The sequence below is a fragment of the Anser anser genome, assembly GCF_964211835.1.
Source record: "Anser anser genome assembly, chromosome: 25".
NCBI lineage: Eukaryota > Metazoa > Chordata > Aves > Anseriformes > Anatidae > Anser > Anser anser.
The window spans coordinates 2011226-2032401 of NC_139746.1; the positions used below are offsets into that span (position 1 = coordinate 2011226).

Below are 21176 nucleotides of genomic sequence, written 5' to 3' on the forward strand. Positions count from 1 at the left end.
TTCTGTTTGGGTGTTTGATTGTTTTGGTTTTGGGTTGGTTTTCTTTGTTTTTTCCTTTTTTTTTTTTTTTGGCGCGTGTGTGATTGGTTTTAGTGTTCTGCCTTTTTTTGTTATTGATTTTTATTTTATTTTATTTTGCATGAAGTGTTCTCAACTGTATGGGACTGGAGCTACTGTAGTAATATTTGTTTCAGGGTATTTAAGAAGGGAAGGAAGGAAGTTGGGTGGCAAAGATTTCTAGGGCCTTGTTTACCACCCCACGCCAGTGCTGATGTTTTATTCCTACAGGAGCAGCCTTCTTTGAAATAGAGATCAGCTCCACGAAAGGTGTGTTTCCTTTGTATCTCTGTCACTGGAATACGGGGGGACGGAGGTGGGGCCTGAGTTTATGGGAGAAGAAAAAGCTTCTTATGTTCTCTCTACCACTGCTCTCTCACACTTCTCTTAGTGGCTGTGCCCCACACGGAGGAGCTGGGTACAAATCCTTACGTTTGGGTAGTTACCATTTCGTAGCTCTGCTTGTGCTCGGGGCCTTGCCTGTGTCGTGCTGCTCAGTGATCAGGGCTGACCAGGCCAGCGTCTGGCTGGGTCAGCTCTCCCGAGGGAGGCCGCGCTCCGGCTGTTCCCAAAAAGCGAGGGGAAGGCCCAGAGTCAAGCTGCTGCACGTCCCAGCAGCATCTCCCTCATCTCCCTCTGAGCGGGAGAGAGGCAGACACGGGTTGCAGCGTGGTGACAGTCGCTCCACCAGCCTCAGGAGGTGCCTGCTGTTTGCCGCTCTCCCTGGACCTGGCCTGGCCTGGGCTGGGCATCAGTACAGGGTCAGACCCAGCTTTTAGGCTATTTAAAGTTCTTCTGGTCCCATATGCATTCCCTCCAGCTGAAGCCTAGCAGCACCAGGCAACTCCACCAGACCTCCAGCGAAGACAACGGACCCACGGACAACCTAAGCTGAGTGCAAGAAGGTCTGCAAGTCACGCAGCGAGTCACAAACATAAGGAATCGGAGTTAATCTTCCTCTGACTTCCTGCAGGAAGCTCTCCTTGTTCCACAGTGTTCGATGTCTTCATGTCAGGCTAAGTCAGCCAGGGGCTGACTGTTTAAAAATGCCATGAAAAAGACACAATGCTGTGAAAAAGCCCAAGTTCTAGGCTGCTGCGTATCCCCGTGTCCTATATGAGACACGAGGTGCCTGTGGAAGCAGCCCCCATCCCCCAGGCCTTTCCTTTTGTCATTAATAGTGTGTAAAATCAGTGCTGAGAGTGCTGCTGAGCTCAGATTGTGGATGGGGCATACAGGTACTATTAAGAACAAGGTTTTATGCGCCGATCATACAGGCATCCTAAATTGTGCCTCCCCTCAGGCCTCAGCAGCCCCGTATTTGGTGTCCTGAGGAGGTAGGGCACCCTGGAAGCGTTCTTTGTGTCTAGTGGAGGAAGCGTTGCCCTCGGTCGTTTTAAGTGCAAATTCAGCCAGTGTGCTCTTGTGAAATCAGCACTTCTGCAGCAGGAACAAACGCACCCCTTTCACTAAACTTTCTGGACAGCCTGCGCGCTGCAAACAAACAGCGCTGTCTGCCTCTGGAAACTGTGCCCTCGGAGCTGCCCCGCTGCCCTCAGCTTGGCAGGGTGCTGGACGTGGTTTCCTTGCACGCAGCCTACCTCGAGGCCAGTGGCGCTTTGCACGCGTTCGCTGTGCCTCGCTCTCGTCTAGGTACAGCCCTCACTGTGCTCCCTTGCCCTTCCATTGTCAGCAGGCAGGAGCAGAGGCCGTTTTCCTTTACGCTCTCCCCCACGGGTACTAGTTGCAGTTCTCCTCCTCGCCAGAATAATCTGAATAGCGGCTTTTTGATGAGATCCGTCCTGTGCTCAGCGTTTGTTAAGTCTTCTATCGAGGCATTGCAGAGCAGTGTGATGGATGGCTCTGGGAGGCACTTTCCTTTGCAGCCTTCCCTCTTCTAAACTAATGAAAACCCATTCATCACCAGCTATTTCCACGACTGCCCTAAATCTGCGGTTAGCAAAGAGACAACCCTGCTGTCGATGGTATAGCAGAAAAGCACTAATTCCACCTGCCCCCTTCTAGTGACCACTTAAAAAGGGCTCCATTTGTGTTTCAGAGCAGCAGCACTCTTAACACACCCCCACCATGCCCTTCCCACCTCTCACCCTTTCTCTGTTTCTGCTTCAGAAGAAGAAAATACCGCGTTACAAAAGCCAGCGTTGAGTGTTGAAGGGCAAGGCTGCAGTTTTATGTTTGCTTCTGCCTCGCAATAACAATTACTGTCAGCAGCTAAATAGCAGCGGCTTCCTTGCTGGAGGAAAAAACCTACTGATTGCAGGTACCTTGAGAGACCTAATTCTTTTGGCAAATGAGGTTCTTAATTATTTATAGAAAACCTAGACAGAACATTAATAAAGAGAACAGAGGGAAAATGGTTCACGTGTAAGATGAGGATGAAAAAACAAGAAATCTTGCAACCTTCCCGTGCTGGCACGAGGTTCTGAGGAGCAGCGACGAGTGCTGATCTCCTCCGAATCTGGACTCGAGGCGAGCCCCTTCTGACCAGCTCAGCAAGAGGAAACGAAGCTTTGCTATTACAGGACACGCCAATAATAGAGCCTCAGAAAAAGGATGTGTCTAATGCAAACTCCGTCTGACAGATGCCAATACAAGCCTCCCGGGCTGAACAGGAATGCAAATCCAGTCCAGAGCTACATCAGGCCTGGCAGCCAGGGTGCCAGCCACCACCAGCTCTGCCGCCGGCTCACCCTGCAACCTCCCTCAGCTCTCTGGGCTTTGATTCCTCCTCCTCCTCCAAGAAGTCAGTAATCACCCTCCCTGCAGGGCTGTTGGACCCCAATTACTAGCATCTACAGGGTGCCTGGAGAGCCAAGAGCAGAAGAGGCTAGCACAGGCGAGACTGGTAATACCCTGAGTCTGAGGGATTTTAAACCAGAGGTAAAATCTTTCTCCTCCCCGAATGCCACCACAGAGCTCCCTTAGCAATGTGTGTGGTGTTGTTAGGCAGCCTCGCAGCAAAGCTACTGAGCAGACTGACTTTGATGTCCACATTTTTGTAAGAACACACCAAAGCGAGCTTCTGATGAAGGGAGAGCAGCTAGGCGCTTCATCTGAAACTGCCAGAGGATCAAACTCAGGGGAATTGGTAATTAAATAGCACCAATAATGAAAAATAGGTGACCTGACTGTTTTGGGCTCCCTGCATCTGGGCTGCAGAGATCATCTGGTCTGGTACTCAGAGGACAGGTTATTTTTAGTTCAGAAATGGTCTGTTTACACTTGACAGCACAGGCAAGTGCACTCTGTAAGTGTAACCCCCACACACACACACGTACACACACATGCACACACTGGAAAATAATTTCCGTGTGCACCAGAGAAGGCAATTAAATGTGTGTTTTGGAAAACGGCCGTGAACACGTAATAAAGCCCCGAACACCAGTGAGGTTCACAGTCCCCTTTCCCAGAGTAATTTATAATTATTATTGTTATTAGATTGTGGTGTGTAAAGGCAGTTTCTGCTCTAAGGGAAAAGAACATGAGCTGCAGCACTAATCATCCCTGCACAAGGTCCTACCTCCTCCGTGAGCTTCCCTCTACCCTACCAAAAAAAAAGCAGCAGCTGGAATAATGCTGGAAAGGAGACATTTGTGATAAGAGCAACGCTCCAGACACAAGAGATGTGGCAGCTCCAGCGCCAGGTAACCTAAATCAGCAACGCTCACGCTCCAGGCAGCTCGCAGCCGAAGCACCGCTGTCGGTCACTGAGCTCCCGGGCACTGCTGAGCACAACCCTGGGAAGTGGGAATCAAAGGGACCAAATTCAAGTTCCTCGGATGCCGCTGCCAACCCCGGCTGTAGGGAGTTGCCAGGTGGAAGGGGGTGGGAGGGTGCTATCCCTTCTGTCCCCAGAGCATCGTCTTTGTTCAGGGAAAGGCTCTGGAGTCTGCAGCGCCGGCTGTGCCAGGGGCTGTCTCCACTGTAGGTCCCTGAGGTTTGCATACGCTGCCACAAACGTGAATTGTCACCCCTTAAATACCCCGTCCTGTGCATTGCTTGCCCGTGACGCTAGGAGAACAGGGCAGCCTCTCTGCCTCAGCACTAGCTCCTCACCCCGTTGCTAGCTTATTTTTCCCGCAGGCTGGTAGAACAAAGTGAGAGAGGATGTTGGATCTAGGCTCTGCCTTCTGTTTCCACCAATGCTGGGCTAACAGGGTTTCAAATCCCGGCAGGCGACAGACAGAAAAAGGCGTGTGGGAGAAAAGTCATTTCACTCTAGCCTTACTGGTTGGCGATATTAAAGTCCTGACCTTGTTATGGGCAGATGAAAACAGTGTCTGAGCCTACAGATTGGTGTCATCGATGCCACCTTTCCTGTGGTCTCAGAACGGGAGCAGCACAGCTTACGATATTTGGGCTTGGGAAGGCAGGGATGACACGGGGAAGTTCCATATGCTGTAACGGGAGTCTAATTACGCTCAGGCCTCGGTATGTAGAAAGGGAAGAATTGCAAGGCTGACCTATGGTTCGGTTTGCAAGTGTATGGCAATGTTAGCTCTCACCTCTACTCGTGCGGTGCTCGCACACATCACTTGAGGCAATGAGCAGAGCTGAAGGGGTGGGAATGAGCACTCCAGCAGGCTAGTGCTGTGCTCGCAGCTTCTCTTCAAAGCCGGAGCGGAGGCTCCTGCTCCTTGACGACTGCTATCCCTTCCCAGAGGTGACAGGAATCCAAAGCAAGTCACGCAGGTATGCGCTCCCAGGAGACACGGCTGCTGCAGGGAGCGAGAGGCAAGTATGAATTAAACAGAGCCAGCAGGGAGGTTTTCATAGCACGGAAGGGAAAAAAAAATAAAAATAAATCCCTGGTATTCCCTCCCTCCATCCCGTTTTTGGAGTCCTGATGCTGGCAGAGAGGAAATGGGGGGGTTGTGACAGTGTCAGACGGGTCATAGCCATACTTCACACGCAGTGAGGACACATGTCCAGGCAGCTGCAGTCAAGCCCTGGATGAGGGTGTGCCGCGGCCGAGGAGTTTGTGTAATCAGCAAGAGCTAGCAGGGAAGAGGCAGGAGGTGCAGCAGGGAAGGTGGGAGTTCAGCAAAGCGACTGCAAGGAGCCGGGAGGAGAGCCCTGGAATGGAGACGAAGCCAAAGCTCCAACGGAGCGTTGCAGGCACGCAGGATCAGTCCTGCTCCGCTCTCAGTAAAGGGAAACCACCACAGCTTGGTGCACGGAGGATCCCGGCTCGCAGCAGCAGCCACCGGGGCCTGCATGCCACATGGGTGAGGCTCAGGCACAGGCAGCCCTGTCCCCCCCACTCTGCCTGCCTTCTCTCAAGCTAAACCTGTAGTATCTGGCTGCCCAGCCAAGAGGCCTTGTGCTGTGTTTCCCTCTGAACAAGGACCAGAGCCAGCAGCGAGGGCGTCCAGAGCACAGCAGCTGCCATCTACTGGCTGACCTGGCAGCAGGGCCACCCCAGGGCTCCTCACGAGCTGCCCCAGGTTAAGGGCTTGGAGGAAAAAAAAAAGGTTGTTCCTGGTAGGAAAACACGTTGGCAGCTTTTTAAGGCTTTCAGAACAGCCGAGCTTGTGTTCACGAAGAGCATCCAGAGGTAAAGCAGCAGCTGACACCGTGCTCCCAGTGCAGACCCCGCAGAGGCACGGCATGGCCCAGCCCGCTGCAGGGCAGCAAATCCTGCCTGACGGAGAACCTGGAGTGCCCGAGCTGACCCTTGCGGCATCAGGACAATGCCGCCCCTGGGTAGCAGACCGAGGACAAGCTTACATCAGAAACCTGGCAGGTTTTTGGCCAGAGGGGCGTTATGTTGGGTGGGGAGTTGGAAGCGGCTGCACCTGCAGCCAGCAGCAGCAGAGCTGGAACACAGGCTCCAATGCAGCTCTGCTGTCTCAGCAGAGATAAATCAAGAGCCTGGACCAAAGACTCTTTCATTGCAGCTGCTTTTTCCTTGCCACAGAAATCCAGAGCTTTCCTGCCTCATTCAGTATCTGCTGATATATGAAGGGAGTGCCAGCTCCTGAGGGTGAGCACCACATCCCTCAAGCTGTCCCCACTTCCACTTCTCCCTGTTGGACAGAACTGCCAGCGTGCAGAGTTTACCAAATACTGTGTATCTCACCTAGGAGGATCCTAGCTTTGCTGTTTAGAGGAGACGGCATCTCCCTTCTCCCTGCAAAACGTCCGGGAAGCGCTCCTCAGCCATGTGCTCTCCCAGAGGGACAGAGGTGAGAGGAATGCTCCAGGAACGGGCAGATACTTCCTAAAGCACACACACGACACTCTTGACGTGCGCCTACAGCGTAAAGGCTGGACAGAATTGCTCCCGAGGGTGGGAGCTGGAGGTGCAAGCTTTTGCTGAGCAGAGCAGGGCGGTGGTTTCACACCTGGCCAGGACAGGAGGATGAGGAGGGCTGGCACGGGTGCAGGACCAACCTTCACGCACACGCCAGCACGGCCCCAGCGCCGCGTTCAGCACCCGCACGTAGTCTGGGTGAGGGAGAAGGCAGCTCCGAGATGCCGAATTGAGGAGTTTCCATGGCAACCCAGCCAGGGAAACCCTCCCAGAGCTGGGGAGCTCGGTCTGAAGGAGGGGAGGGAGCAGAATGTGCAGAGCATGTGGATGGCACGCGGCGAGTAGGCTGCAGCTGTGCTCAGACGCAGCAGGGCACAGAAAGGCAGCCGTTCTCAGGCTGGTTCTTGCACAGCACCTACAGGGACGTGTGTGAGTGCCTGCTCAGGGGACTGGCCCGTGGATCTGCACACAAAGGAGGGCAGCTTTACAGGCAAGACACAATCTAGTGTGAGGTGAGAAGCAAGTCCTTGTATTCCCGGGGGATTCCAAAGGCTTGTGGCAGTGCTTAGAAACCCCAGAATGGAATATCCTACGTGGAGGGCAGCAGGTACAGAAGTGTCACCCGATATCCCTGGCTCCAGGCAAGATGCGAATTCCTGATCTGGGGAATTTAAGGCATCTTCTTACAGCCCAACCAACACAGCAACCTTTTTCTGCTCAGCCACTCCCACCTCTATGTGAAACAAGCACATCTAGGCAGCACTACAGAGAGCTCCTCTTGCCAGCACGTGCCCTACCTTCACAGAGGCTGCTCAAGGAAGACACGAGACGTATTAAAAGGAATTCTGAATAAAGCTTTAAGACAAGAGCCTTGATCAAACCCCCACGTGTCACATTGTGCTGGAAGGAGACGAACAGAGAAACCCCCACCAGGCTGAAGCAAAGAGACTTCAGACAGCAGGTTAAGAAGTGTCTGTGAGAGAAAAGGGGAAACATCTGACACTCCGAGGCCGTATCAGCACCTTCCCCGGGAAGGCAAGAGCAGCCTGTCCCAGGGAAGATGTCTCTTTAATCAGCAGCTCACAGGCTTGCTCCACAGATTAGCATGCACGGGGCTGTAGAAGCATTTAGTATTCAGAAAGCATTGGTCTGATACAAACTTATTTGCTGCCGCTGCAGCAGCTGCCACCGGTGACAGCGAGCTGTGCTACAAGGCAGGCTCTGAGTCCTTCTTCCTTCCTGGAGGGCACCCAAGGGGACAAAGCGAGGAATGCAGATCTGGCATCTCCTGGACTCCAGAGCGTACCACACCCCTCTCATCCCACGCCTGCCACCAGGCAGCCAGAGGGACGTGCACCTCCCCAGCCCTTGTCAGTGCTGCGCTGCTGCGTGGCCTAAATGCACCCCGAGGCCGCACCGTGCATGGCTGCAGGGGGTTTCCTGAGGGGAAAAAAATCATTTTTGTACATAGACCTCACCTGAGTCAGGCAAAGGCATCCTAGGGACCGCATGCTCCCAGGAAAGGAGCTGGGCTCAGGTTGCAAGAAGGGGCTGAGGACTCGAACACCCACAAGAAACTCAGCCCTTGTCTATTTCTTGAAATAAAACTGATTTTTATCTCCCAGCTGTTTACCCACAGGAGGTGCTGCTCCCCCACAACGACACCCCCACATGTTGGAGAAGGTCAAACATCCAGTCACTTGTTGCGAAAGTATTTATTTGGGTGCCGACCACAGAAACTATTTTTGTAAGCCAGGGGACAGAAATAACAGTTCTCCAGTCCCAAGTCAGAGGAAGCTCTGAACATTAAAGAAGGCACCGAGGATGAAACCCGAACAGAGCTTTGAACTGATGGTCTGCAAAAACAAGAGGCCCCAGCAGGCCAGATCACTGAGAGAACCCCAAGACTTTGCTATCCCCAAGGTTAGCCTGGGCTGTAGTCGGAGCTGAGGCAGAAAATCAGAGGCAAGAGCACCACTAAGCATACAAAGCAGAATTATCACAAGGTAGTCCCAGGACCGCAGTACAACCTCCCCACGTGTTCCAGGAATTTTCCTCTCAGAAAACCCTGGACTATGGCACACGCAGGGGCTGAAGTCATCTCGTCACATTATTTTTAGACTCTGGCTCAGGGGAGAATCTGTTGATATAAACAAGTGTGAGTGGCAAGCACCAGCCCTTGAAAGGGAAAGAGCAACAACTGAATGAAGGGGAGAGAGAGAGGATTTTTATTTCCCTTCGCGTCACCAAGAATTCAGGTCTGGCCTCTCCTTTGGTGGAGGAAGGAAACAGGCTCTTGAAAGACATTCTTCAGGAGACAGATCCAGCCTGTCAGGAAAGGCCCTGGCCAGCAGCATGGCACAGAAAGGAGAAGTAACGGGGATGGTTTATCAAAGCGTCCCTTCTCCCCCCCCCCCCACCTTTCCCCTACTCTCCAACACTGATTTCAGGTCAGAATTGTCTGTATTAAATACCCTTAGGTCCCAGTATTCCTGAAGGAGCAGCAACGTTAGGGCAGTCTGAGCCAGCCAGCAGGGCTCCCGTGCTCCCCTTGAACGGGAACGCGTCGGGCCAAAGGATGTTATTTCTCTTCCTTAGCTTGCAGTCTGTTCTTCCGCTCCATCTTCTTCTGCAGTTTCCTCTTCATCTGCAGCTGCTTTTGCTCCTGCAGTGTCTGCTGGACCTTCTCACGGAATTTCTTGTTTTTCTTCTTGATCTTGGCCAGCTCCGCCTTCCTTTTTGCCTCCAGATCTGGATCCTGCAATGGCAAGTACGAGCACACTAACGATGTGCCGAGGGACAGCGCCAGCCCCTTGCCTTTCCCAGATGCCCGCTCTGCTTTCTAACCCCTGACCGAGTGGGCTGCAGAAATCAGACACCACCCCAGAGCACTTTTTTAAGAGCACCCTTTAAGATAAACTTCACTCTGAGGCAGGGGTGAGGCTGACACACCACAGCAGCGAGGGAGGAACTGTCATTTCTCTTCCGCGCCAATGGCATGATACCAGCTGCTGATGAAAGTAGTTCGTACAGCAGCAACTCTCACCTTCCCTTCAAGGATCATTTGTTTCCGCTTATTTATTTCTTTCTTCTCATCAAAATCCATGCACTCCAGTTCCTGTCAAAGCAGAAACACAGCAGGGCAATCAGTCACCGAGCACCGAGGCTGACACAGAGGAAAGCAGCCCTGCTCCAAAAAAATCAGCAAAGCCTCAGCGTGCGTGCGTTTGGCAACCTGCAGCCCTTCCTCCACAAAGCACCAGCCTCCAGCCCCAACGCTCAGCAGCACAAAAGTGCTGCAGAAATGTGCAATAAGAGAGCAAACTTAGGGAAAATATCTAAAACCAGCCCTCCACCACCATGACATATATTTAAGTGCTTCCACTAGGAAAAGGAACAGGAATTTTTAATTTTATGCTCAAGAGAAAAGCTGCGTATCCAGAGCCTAGTGTTAGAGCACAACAAATCTCCTGGCTATGCCCCAGATTTCCCGTCCTCTGAACAAAGGGCGTCACGTTTGCACACTCACTATTTCACACTCCCTCCTGGTGACGTTCACGTGGGTGAGGATGTCAAGCACAAACCACTCCTCCACAGAGAACTCCTGCAGCTTCATTTCTAGATCAGGGCGAGACGTTTACACATCGTGGTTGGTTACAAAATCCAGAGGCAGATTCTCAACACGTTAAAAAAGTAAAATAAAAAAACACAACCACAAAACAAACAAACAAACAGATGTAAAACCACAATTACAGAGTTCCACTGACCAACAGTGGAATTGTTGCCACGTGTTATCATCGCTCCCACTTCTGCAGGCCTACAACAAAAGGTTACATCCTCCCCTCTGCCTGGAATTCCCCCTAGTAGATGATGTTGCATTTATTGGGTCTGTTTCCTACAAAAAAATGAAGTCTGAACCTATGCAAAGCAACCTGCTCTTTTCACCCGCCTCAGCATACGCAGTAGTGGGGATGTAAGGAAGAAGCTGGCTGCTTTAACAAGAAGGCTATAGACTAAATCCAACCTTTTCTACTCCACTAGAAATAACAGGAAGACAAACTCGTTCAGGCCTGGACAAGCACGCTCATGTCTGGCACACTCAACAGCAGAATCAAAGCTGATGGAGGTTCAGCTGCTCCTCTTCTTTTCCAAGCCGTGGCCACAGGAAAGGGAAACCATTTTTATACTGATGTTCTGAACCACACATCCTGCACTGATAAAATCAGGGCTGCAAGCACCACAGGCACGAAAGAACACACATGATCCTAAGTTACAGCAGCATTCATGCTCCCCACTTACTGATTTCCTCCTCGATAGCATGTACGAGATGGATGTCGTACTGCGTCACCATTGTAATGGCCATCCCGTTCCGACCTGCACGATAAAAGCAGTGATATATGAGCCCTGACAAGCAGAGGTAAAGGAAGCCTAGCCCGTGCCAAATTCCACCCATCCCTGAGCCAACCCAGCACATTATGGGGACAGGATGCTCAGAAGGGTCGCAGTTTGCTCTGAAAAAGCAGTTAAGTGTTGGTGCAGAGCAGACGCAAGTCAAGGGGAGCCATCCTTGCAATCTGAAGGCAGGATGCTGAGCCAGAGATCTGAATAAATCTGGCACTGACCGAAAAGATGGCACTGCAGCTGCCGTGAAGGCTCCCCACAGCCGCTCGGGGCAGAGCCCCAGCACTGGGATCCCAGATTTAGCCGCCTGAGGCACTGCCCTGCCGCAAGCAGCGCACGGTTCTCCCCGCTCACCTGCACGGGCTGTCCGGCCAACGCGGTGAATGTAGATTTTTGGCAGGCCTGGAGTGTTGTGGTTAATGACAACTTGCACTGTGGGAATGTCCAAGCCCCTGGAACGCAGGGAGACAGAACAGAAGCTGAGAAACACCACGTTAACGTATACAAATATACGTAACTCTGATGCTTAGAAAGCAAAGCCAAGGCCTTTGGCAACACGGACTGCGGTTTTCTCTTACCTGGCAGCAAGATCTGTAGCAATAAGAATCTTAAAGATGCTGGACTTGAACTTCGCTAAAGCTGCAAATCGCTGCCGCTGTAAAGGGAAAAGTCTGGGTCGGGGAGGCTGCGACCCACGGGAGCTCACCTGGGCAGGCGTTTGGCTCGGGGATGCTCCCAGAAGCATCCTCCTCCCAGCTCTGCCCGGCCACTCACCTGTTTCATCATGGAATGCAGAGCTACGGAAGGAAAATTGAACTTCCTAAGCATCATGTTCAAGATTTGGCATTCCCTTAGGAGAAAAATAAAAAACAAAAATACATCAGGCAACCGCGACGTTGTCAGATCAGGACAGAACCGGGGTTCCCTCTAGAAACCTTTGCAGCGCTACTGCCACGATGCAGTCAGTTACCGAAACACGCTGACAGAGGAGGGGAACAGGACACCCACCCCACCCCAGCTCACCCCACAGAGGGCAGCTGGATTCCCCCTTACGCTCAGGGGAACGCCACCAGAACCGCACCCCAAGCCCCAGCAGCCTGAGCCACGCGAAGGAAGGGAACGGGGCGGGAGGACTGGCAGCACGACCTTCCCCACCCCTTTTCCAGTACCACGAGCAAGAGGAAAGGCAGGGAAAGGGAGCAGCTCGACCCTCTGGAGTGCTGCACTTCTGGGCGGCCCTTCAGCCCCAGGCTGCTCAAAAAGAAAAAGCGTTCTACCAAATTTCAGTGCGGGCCAAGGAAGCAAAAACCCACCGTAGGCTAACAGCAACGTGGCGGGAATCTGGGATCGGAACTAAACCAGGAAAACGTGGCTGTGTAAAAGCAAGCACGAGGGAAAAACTCCACTCACTTGCAGGTTTTGGTGAAGATGATAACAGACCAGTCCTCGTGCTCGTCCTGGAAGGTCTGGATTAGATGGACAAGGTAGGCGTCCTTGACTGCTTCGGGTACGAGCAAGTAACGCTGGTCCAGCTCATCCACCGTCCGCACCCTGTTGGGAAGGGAGGGCAGAGCACCAAAAAAAACAGATTTGAGAAGAGAAAAGGGAACACAAGGGTCGTGAGAGACAGCAAGGCGACGAAATAACAGAAAATAAACAGGATTTGACGCCCAGCAGAGCAGCTGTAGACGTACTCAGACGCAGCCTCCCAGAAGAAAGGTTTGTTCATGGCCAGGCTCTTCAGCTCGCTCAGCGTGTCGGTCAGCGTGGCGCTGAACAGCAGCGTCTGCCTGCGTGCGGGAACAGCCTCCAGGATCACCTCCAGGTCGGCGGTGAAGTCAGCGCAGCCCTGCTCGAACAACCGGTCGGCTTCATCCAGCACCTGGGCTCGGCCGAAAACAAAACGAGGTCACCCGCACGCATCCCTACGACGCCGGAAGGTTTTAGAGGGGAGGAAGCAGGCGAGGAAAGAGCCGTACCAAGAACTTCAGCTTCTTAAGGCTGAAAGTGTTGGAGCTGCGGAGGTGATCGGCCAGCCTGCCGGGCGTGGCGATGACGACGTGGGGTTTGCGGGAGAGCTCCAGGGCCTGGGCCACCATGTCTGCAGCGAGAGCCGCGCGGTCACGACGCGTTAACCGAACGCAGACCCTGAAAGCGTCTGCTTTACAAGCCTCCGAACCGTCGCTCTCGTTTCTACCGCCTCGGGCGCTCCCTAACGCCACTGCGGCGCGAAGGAACCACGCTGGATGCTTTGTCCCTTCCCACCCCAACCCCACCGGGGCCGGAGGGCAGCAGCGGGGCGTCACTCACCGAGGCCGCCCACCACCACGCAGTCCTTGAGGCCGAGCGGCTTCCCCAGCACGCGGAACTGCTCGGCGATCTGGTAGGCCAGCTCCCTGCCAGGGAGGAGAGAGCTGAGGAGGGCGACGAGGGGACGCCGGGGCCGGGCGGGGGCCTCCCGGTGGTCCCTCCGTACCTGGTGGGCGTCAGCACGAGGCAGAAGATGCCGTAGGGGTCCTCGGAAAGCTGCTGCAGCACGGGCAACACGAAGGCCGCCGTCTTGCCGCTGCCCGTCTTGGCGCAGCCCAGGCAGTCGCGGCCTGAGGGGGGTGGGGAGAGAGAAAAGTGAGGAGGGGGAATGGGTGGGGGGACTGGGGGAGACTGGGGGGATTAGAGGGGACTGGGGGGTGGGGGAAGATTGGGGGAAATTGAGGGGACCGAGGGGGATTGAAGGGGCTTGGGGTGAGCGAGGGGGATTGGGAGGGATTGAGGGGACTGGGGGGGATTGGGGAAGATTAGGGGAAATCAAGGGGACTGAGGGGGATTGAGAGGGATTGGGGGTGAATGAGGGGGATCGGGAGGGATTGAGGGGACTGGGGGGGATTGGAAGGGATTGAGGGGGACTGAGGGAGATAGGGGAAGATTAGGGGAGATTGGGGGAAACTGAGGGGACCAAGGGGAATTGAGGGGGACTGGGGTGAACGAGGGGGATTGGGGAAGATTAGGGGAGATTGGGGGAAGTTGAGGAATCCAAGGGGAATCGAGGGCGATTGGGGTGACCGCTGGGGATCAGGAGGGATTGAGGGAGCTTGAGGGGAGCAGGGGGATTGAGGGAGATTGAGGGCGGACTGAGAGAGATAGGGGAAGACTGGGGTAACTGAGGGGGATTAGGAGGGATTGAGGGGGACTGGGGAGGACTGGGAGAGATTGAGACGACCGGGGGAGATGTAGGGGACCTGGGGGGGATTACGGGAGACAGGGGTGGATTGAGAAGTACTGGGGGGGATTGAGGGAAGACTGGGGGAGATTGGGGAAGATTGGGGTGATCGGGGGGATTAGGGGAGATTGAGGGGACTAGGGGGAATTGGGGGAGATTAAGAGGAGACTGAGGGGGACTGGGGAAGGTTCGGGGAGACTGGGGGAAGCGAGGGAGCCTGAGGGGACGGAGGAGAGATGAGAGGGGCTGGGGGACGGGGGTGACCGGGAAGGACTGGGGGGCCCGGGGGGGACTGGGGGGATTATGGGGGGATTATGGGGGGGATTACGGGGGGGATTATGGGGGATGGGAGGGTCCCGGCGCGGCCCCGCGCTCACCCTGCAGCACAGGCGGGATGCAGGCCGCCTGCACGGCCGTGGGCCGGCTCAGCCCCACCTGCCGCGCCTGCTCCGCCAGCCACGGCGCCAGCCCCAGCTCCCGGAACGCCGCCATGGCGCTGCCCTGAGGCCGCTTCCGGCTCCCTAAGGCCGCTTCCGGTGTCCTCCGCGCTCCCATTGGCCGCCTCCGGCTAGCCCCTCCCTTCCCGTCACCTGCTTCCGGCGCTGCGGTGACATCACCCCCCTCCTCGCGCGTCCATTGGCTGGGGCGGGCGGTCGCCGTGGAAACGGCGGCTCCCGGCGGCCCGCGGGGCCCAGCCGCTTCCGGGGGGACGTGGCTGAGGGAGGCGAAATGGCGGCGGGGCCGGGCCCCGGCGCGCAGGGCGGGGAGGCGGACGAGCTGTTCGATGTCAGGAACAACTTCTACATCGGCGCCTACCAGGCCGCCATCAATGAGGCGCAGCGCGTCAAGGTGGGCACGGGGCGGCTGCCGCCGGCCGCTGGGGGGACCCCGGGAGGGGGCCTTTGGGGGCCTTTAGGGGCCTTTAGGGGGCCCCCGGGGGCCTTCGGGCAGGGCCTGGTTCTTACTCAGTGGCTCGTGGGGGCTCGCCTGGGGGTGGTGCAGGGCTGGGCTGTGGTTGCGTGTGGTGCCGAGGTCCCGCTGCTGGCGTCCCCGTGGTGCCGAGGTCTTTTTTCTGTTGTTTTTTTTTTCAGCCGTCCAAACCCGAGAAGGAGGTGGAGAGGGACGTGTTCCTCTTCCGAGCCTACATTGCCCAGGTGAGCTTCCTGCGCTGTGGCGGCAGCAGCGGGATTGGGCTGGAGCTGGTGAGGTTGTGAGCCCTGTGAGCTCGGCCTGGCGCACCTTGTGAGTTCTTTCTCAGCGCTGAAACGTCGTGTTTTCTCCAGTAATAACACAATTACAACTACAGTGTGTTCTGTGTAGGGTCCTGGTGACCAGACAAGACTTTTTTTAAGAGGCAGTTTATTTTAAAATGGTGTGTGGGGAAATACTCCTTGGTAGGGTTATGATATTTGGGGGTATTTGTGGACTACAGTGGGAGCAAATAATGTAAAGTAGAAATTTGCCGTTTCTTTGCTTTGTTTCTTGCTGTTGTTCTAACAAAGGTTTTAGAAAACAAGTGACTGTTTTCTGTGTTTTTAAAAATAAATAAACAAGTTCTTGGTTTTTCTTCCTTCTCTCTAATAGAGAAAATACGGCGTTGTCTTGGATGAAATCAAAGCCAATGCTAGTCCTGAGCTCCAAGCAGTGCGCATGTTTGCAGAATATCTCTCAAACGAGAGTCAAAGGTGAGTTTGATACCAAGTTGGAAACGAAGCCTTGTCTGACGTAGAATGTGTTTCCATGTGGGAAGCTTCATGTAGAAGCCTGATCTTTATTTGGGGTGTCTGTGGTTTTGCAGTGAATCTCAAAAAGGTAGAATTCTGGAGGAACAGGATCTTTTAAAAAAGCGTTTCTGTGTTTTCGTCTGTGCTCTTGCAGGGATGCAATTGTGGCTGATTTGGACAAGAAAATGGCAAAAAGCGTTGATGTAGCTAACACAACTTTCTTGCTGATGGCTGCTTCCATCTATTTCCATGACAAAAACCCTGATGCAGCTCTGCGTACCCTCCATCAAGGGGAAAGCTTGGAATGGTGAGTGCAACTCCATCTCTCATCGCTGAGGTGTGTGCTTGCGTAGCCTCTCCTTTCCAGGGAGAGGTGTAATAGAAATGGCTCGGGTCTGTCTTGTCTCTAAAAAGCTTTGAAACCATTGAGAAACCAATCGGAGCTTTGCTTTCCAAGTAGTAAGTGGTTTGGTGCACGATAGGAAGTCTTATTGCTCCCTGGTGAAACTTCAGAATCTGGTTTATTGATCTGTGAGCATTTGGAACCGCTGAAGCGAGTCCCGTGGCACGGGCAGCGCCTCTCTGCGAGGCAGAAAGGTTCCTGCACAAAGAGCGGGGAGGGGTGAAGCATGCCACCGAGACGAGCACTTTGCTCCTGTTGGTTGCAGCATGGCGATGATGATCCAGATTCTTCTGAAGCTCGACAGGCTCGACCTGGCTCGGTGAGTTTGTGCTCCTTTGTTTCTGAATTGTCTTCTTGCAGGGTGGGCTTTGATAAGAGAACGTGCTTCGCTAGCCTCCCCCGTGGTGCAGCAGAACACCTGCAATGGGCGGTAAAACTCGTGTGTAGGTGTGCTGCAGGAGGTGCTTGTTGTTTAAGGTGCAAAAGCTTTTGAGATAACATAGGTGGGTACGGATAAAGGTGAAGCTCTGGGTTTAACCTCACCGTAGCAGAACGTGGTTTGAATCTCCGGGCCTGGGTTTGTTCTTTCCTTAAGGAAGTAGAACAGAGGCCTTTCACAGATTGCTTCAGTAAAATGTTAAGAAATGTTTATGCCTCGTTACCAACTTACTGTGGCTGCTGTGCCGTTGAGTTGGAAGACCTAGAGAGGAAGCTGCAGCCTTTTGTTTGAATCTTAAAGAACTGCGGAAGATGCCTTGTCTTTCTGTTATCTCACTCCCAATTTTTCATCTGCAGCAAGGAACTTAAGAAGATGCAGGAGCAAGATGAGGACGCGACCCTTACCCAGCTGGCTACTGCCTGGGTGAACCTGGCTATCGTGAGTATCTTCCACGAGGATCCCTGGCCCGCTATGTCTGAGAAGCAGCACTGGCACAAGACTCCGTGCCTTGTTCCCGATTCCTGCTTTCACATACCATCAGAAAAGCATCCAGTTGATTTTGAATTTTTCTCTTCCTTCAAGTACCTGTTTTGGTGGGTTTTTCATCTGCACTGCTTGGCTTTCAGCTCACACAGGGAAGAGCTAAACCGTGCTCGGCTAACTCAGAAAACATCGTGTTATAAAACGGGAAGCTGCAGTGTGACTTGCATCCAGACCTTGCAAATAGGCAGAGAATTGCTTTTCTTTTTCCCTCCCTAGAGCAAACTGTCTTTAAGCGCGTCTGCGGTCCCACGAATAACGGGACGGTACAGGCTGAACTCAATGCAGTGAGCGTGGTACAACAAGCTGCTGTAGCTCCCCATTTCTCTTCAGTTGCAGTTTCATTTTCTGAGCGCAGATGTTTGGCACTTTCCACCTGTAGTTCTTCATCTGCCCTCCCGTGTAGGGAAACCTGCCTCTGCAGAGCTAGAAGCTGGCCTTTCACCTTGTTACTGTTCCACGTTAAATCTTTTGGTGCCTGCCCCTGGTTGGCAAGAAACTTTATTATTATGAAATATTTCAAATAATCTGCCAAAAAGATGTATTCTCTGGCAATCCAGATGTCAGGTGTCTGAAAGTAAGCAGTCTCCTAAAATTCAGTAAAGCCTCAGGGTGTTTAATAATACCGTTAAGACTTTTTTTTAGTGTTCACTCAGTCTCGTTATGAAATCTTTTGCACGTAGATGTTGCCTTACACTTAGTGTGTGGCTAAATCATCCCTAAGATCTTATTTTCCTCTAGGGAAACTCTTACCTCTAATCAATGGAAGCTGCTGCATCTAGAACCCTTCTGAAGCTGGAAGTTTTTGAAAAGCCAGGTGTCTATACCTGGGTTTAATTATAAAATCTCGTTTCATAATTCTTTATTACGTCAGGCATCTGAAGTGGTTCTTTAGAAGTGTTTTTTTTTCCTTTGAATGGAAACCTGGATCTTTTGATCACTTAAGTGGTTCTTAACATTTAATATTTTTGCATTTCTTTCATCTGCAGTCTTGCAGTGATCTGTTGCGTTAGAGGAGGTGATGTGAATGCCAGCAGCTGCTGGCGCTGGTTCTTAAGCATTTAATTTTCTAACCCTGCAAATTTTGTGGCCTTCAACCGCAGCAAGCTCGTGCAGCCTTCTTAGCAATGCGTCGTGAAACTGTGCATGTTCGTCTCCTCCCTCTGCAGGGCGGCGAGAAGTTACAAGATGCCTATTACATCTTCCAAGAGATGGCAGATAAATGCTCCCCCACGCTCCTGCTGCTTAACGGACAGGCAGCCTGCTACATGGCTCAGGGCAAGTGGGATGATGCAGAGGGAGTGCTTCAAGAGGCGCTGGACAAGGTACTTGCTGCTTTGGCCAGGCAGATCAGCTTGAATCCAAATACCTCTCCCTCACACGGAGTAAAACAGCAAGGAACGTTGCCATTACGCTTTATGAAAATACCAGTAAATGGCTGCTGTTAATACCTACCTTCACTTTACCTTTTCCAGTAAAGTGAGTTATGGGTTTGGCAGAAGTTGTTCTTGCAGAGCCGTACTGGTTGTTACAGTCTCTCGCGGTAGAGGTAAGTCACGTAGATCAGGTGGTTGTTTTTATTTTCAGGACAGCGGCCATCCTGAAACCTTGATCAACTTCGTTGTCCTGTCACAGCACTTGGGCAAGCCACCAGAGGTGAGGCTGGTTTTATTGTACTTGGCGAGCAGATCGTCCTGTTCTGCTGGGGATGGGTTCTATGTTCCTAGCGCGCGTGGTAACTTTTGGGTTTTGGGGCTGCGAACATTCAGGAGGACACTGAAAAAGTCCATTTTTTATTCACTGGGAACCAAGTCATTGAAGTGTTGTCTTTTAAACTCTTGGCTTGTCCTTGTGTTATCTGAATATTTAAATTTCCCCATTTCGTTCCATCAGGTTACAAACCGCTATTTGTCACAGTTGAAAGATGCACATAAAAATCATCCGTTCATAAAGGAGTATCAAGCAAAGGTACTGATAGCTTCCTAATATAAAATAGGATTTGTAATGACTCCTAGTCGCATTTTATGGGCTGAGTTGATTGTTTACTGGTTAATATGAGCACCATTCTGGGGGGGGGCAGGTGAGCCCTAGTGAGAGGTGTTGGGAAACAGCCAGGTGTTAAACAAAGCAACGTGCCTGAAGCTTGGTAACGTCTGGGACGATCAGCTTTGAGGTACAGGTTCTTAATCTGGGTTAGAAGTTTGTTACCATCAGACATTATACTTACGTAGAGGAACGATCCTTCTGGGAGAGAGGGAATTGGGGGGTGAGGCAAGAAGGATAATAGGGAAGGAAAGTGAAACAAACTGGAAAAAAATGAGAACTCTGGTCTAGGTGACCTGCTTTTTAAAATTCCTTTTGCCTTAGTAAACTGCTATACTAGTGTTTTCTTCAGCTCAGAGGCAACACAATTGGTATTAAGTTTTCAGCAAAGTTCAAACGGTGTTCATGTTATTTTGCTTCTGTTTTGAAGGAGAATGACTTTGACCGACTAGCCATGCAGTATGCCCCCAGTGCATGAGGAGAGGGGAAGGAGCCTGTGGACCTGCTCTGTGGTACCTGGGAAGTGGGATTAATACTCAAAGCCTTTCTGGTAACATGGAAAAACGCCCTCTGCACCTTGGTCTGGCTTAACTCAGCGTGGCAGGGTCTTGCAATCCAGCAAGCCGTTGCTGAAGTTGTCTATAACACGTAGCTACTCAAATTTGGTAGCTGAAAAGCCCGTGTTCTGGCTTACTCGGCTCCTGAGCTCTGTTTAAAATACAGTGCGAATCCAGAGTTGCAACACTGTACCTGAAACATTCCTAATAAAGCCTTTTCTGGGTCTGTGAGCCCCCTAATTTACATTCTGGAATCCAGGTAATTCCAGGAACTGAGCTCTGTTATACGTACTGAGGATATACTTAGGGGAAGACTGTCTAGGTTCATTTTAAGCATCCACCTTCAGCACGTGGGCAAACCCCGAGTTACGGCTGTTCTTCCACTCTGACTGACGATTCCTGACGATTTAGGCCAGCATCCTCCGGAAGAAGGACGCACAGCTGTAGGGGTTACTGCTGCTGAGAGGGAAAGCTACCCCAAAATAGAAATAATCCAACTGTAATAAGCTCAGCCCTGGTCTTAAGTTGGTAAAATGCAGTAGCTCATGTCCTGGAGCCAGGAAAGCGTTAGATCTTCCTTTAACATAGCACATCTTGATCTTGAGGTCTCTTCCAACCTAGAAATCTGTGATACTGTGATACTGTGATCCTGCGGTACATGTGAAAGTGCTCACTGTCATTCTTAAAAATGGGATGGCTGTTCCACCTGACAGGTCACAGAACATTCCTGATTCAACACCACGCGATTGTGCTTCTGTAGCCTCGGACTCCTGCGTAGCCTTTCAGGCTGCCCTGCGTGCCGCGTGATTGTGTTGTGTCAGATGCGAAGAGCAGATGTCCAAGTGGAACCCTCAGCTGGGACCTCATGAGCTCTAAGATTTGAATTATCTTTTGGAAAGCGCTTGGGGAGGGGGAGAAGAGGTTTATGGTACACTGTAAATGTGTCTAACTGGCGTTTCCTTTGTGCCCACCTCGGCCTTGGTTGCTCTGAAAGGGCTCATTGTCTCTTCCCTTGGCTTGTTTAGCGAGCAGCTCTTTTCAATGAGGGGTTATTCATGGTCCGGTCTTGAATGAATGTTTCCTTTGTGGAGCTGTCTGAGGGAGATGTGAAAGGGGCTTGTGTGCTCAGGGCAGCCATTACCCACTTGATGGGCCATGATAAATTGACTTAAAAATGTAAACAATAAAAGCAAGTGGCATAGTAGGAGCCAGCGCTGTCAATGTGAGAATAGGGGAACATGTTGTTCAGCCTTCTGAGAGGGATGAATTTGTGTTTTCTCATAGCTGTCCCAGACCAATTAGAGAAGTTCGAGAAAACTTGAAGACAAAATGACTCTCCCAGAATGGCTGTGGGCAGAGCGATGACTTTAAATGGCATAAAGCTCATATTTTTTTTTTCAAGTTAAAATTCCACAGTTGAGTTTTCTATTTATAAGTGATTATTTTTTTCCTCTCTCTAGTAGTAGGCATCCCCCAGCTGCAGTTTAGCTGGTCGTTTAGGTGCATTAGGGCACCACT

At 52.2% G+C, this 21176-nt stretch overlaps 2 protein-coding genes across 2 annotated transcripts; one reads left to right on the forward strand and one right to left on the reverse strand.

The window, feature by feature from the left end:
• Positions 1–8033: 8033 nt before the first annotated feature.
• On the reverse strand, positions 8034–14507 carry DDX49 (DEAD-box helicase 49; the record flags this gene model as incomplete). Its single annotated transcript, XM_083811179.1, has 13 exons — positions 8034–9092; positions 9381–9452; positions 9864–9952; positions 10634–10708; positions 11090–11187; positions 11314–11390; positions 11510–11585; positions 12146–12286; positions 12430–12617; positions 12715–12836; positions 13046–13131; positions 13212–13335; positions 14330–14507. The coding sequence occupies 13 exons, from the start codon at positions 14505–14507 to the stop codon at positions 8916–8918; spliced, it is 1503 nt and encodes a 500-aa protein (XP_083667305.1). The 3' UTR covers positions 8034–8915.
• A 122-nt stretch (positions 14508–14629) lies between these two features.
• On the forward strand, positions 14630–19902 carry COPE (COPI coat complex subunit epsilon). The gene is made up of 10 exons (XM_083811188.1): positions 14630–14801; positions 15044–15106; positions 15537–15637; positions 15831–15983; positions 16345–16398; positions 16875–16956; positions 18228–18383; positions 18646–18714; positions 18952–19026; positions 19532–19902. The coding sequence occupies exons 1-10, from the start codon at positions 14682–14684 to the stop codon at positions 19577–19579; spliced, it is 921 nt and encodes a 306-aa protein (XP_083667314.1). The 5' UTR covers positions 14630–14681; the 3' UTR covers positions 19580–19902.
• The last annotated feature ends 1274 nt before the right edge of the window (positions 19903–21176 follow it).

What these genes read in the sequence shown, in the direction of transcription:
- COPE (XM_083811188.1), top strand. Translation starts at nt 14,682, where the DNA reads ATGGCGGCGGGGCCGGGCCCCGGCGCGCAGGGCGGGGAGGCGGACGAG. An exon ending in CTCTCAAACGAGAGTCAAAG is followed by an intron (nt 15,638 to 15,830) that starts GTGAGTTTGATA and finishes GTGCTCTTGCAG; the next exon opens with GGATGCAATTGTGGCTGATT. An exon ending in TAAAGGAGTATCAAGCAAAG is followed by an intron (nt 19,027 to 19,531) that starts GTACTGATAGCT and finishes TCTGTTTTGAAG; the next exon opens with GAGAATGACTTTGACCGACT.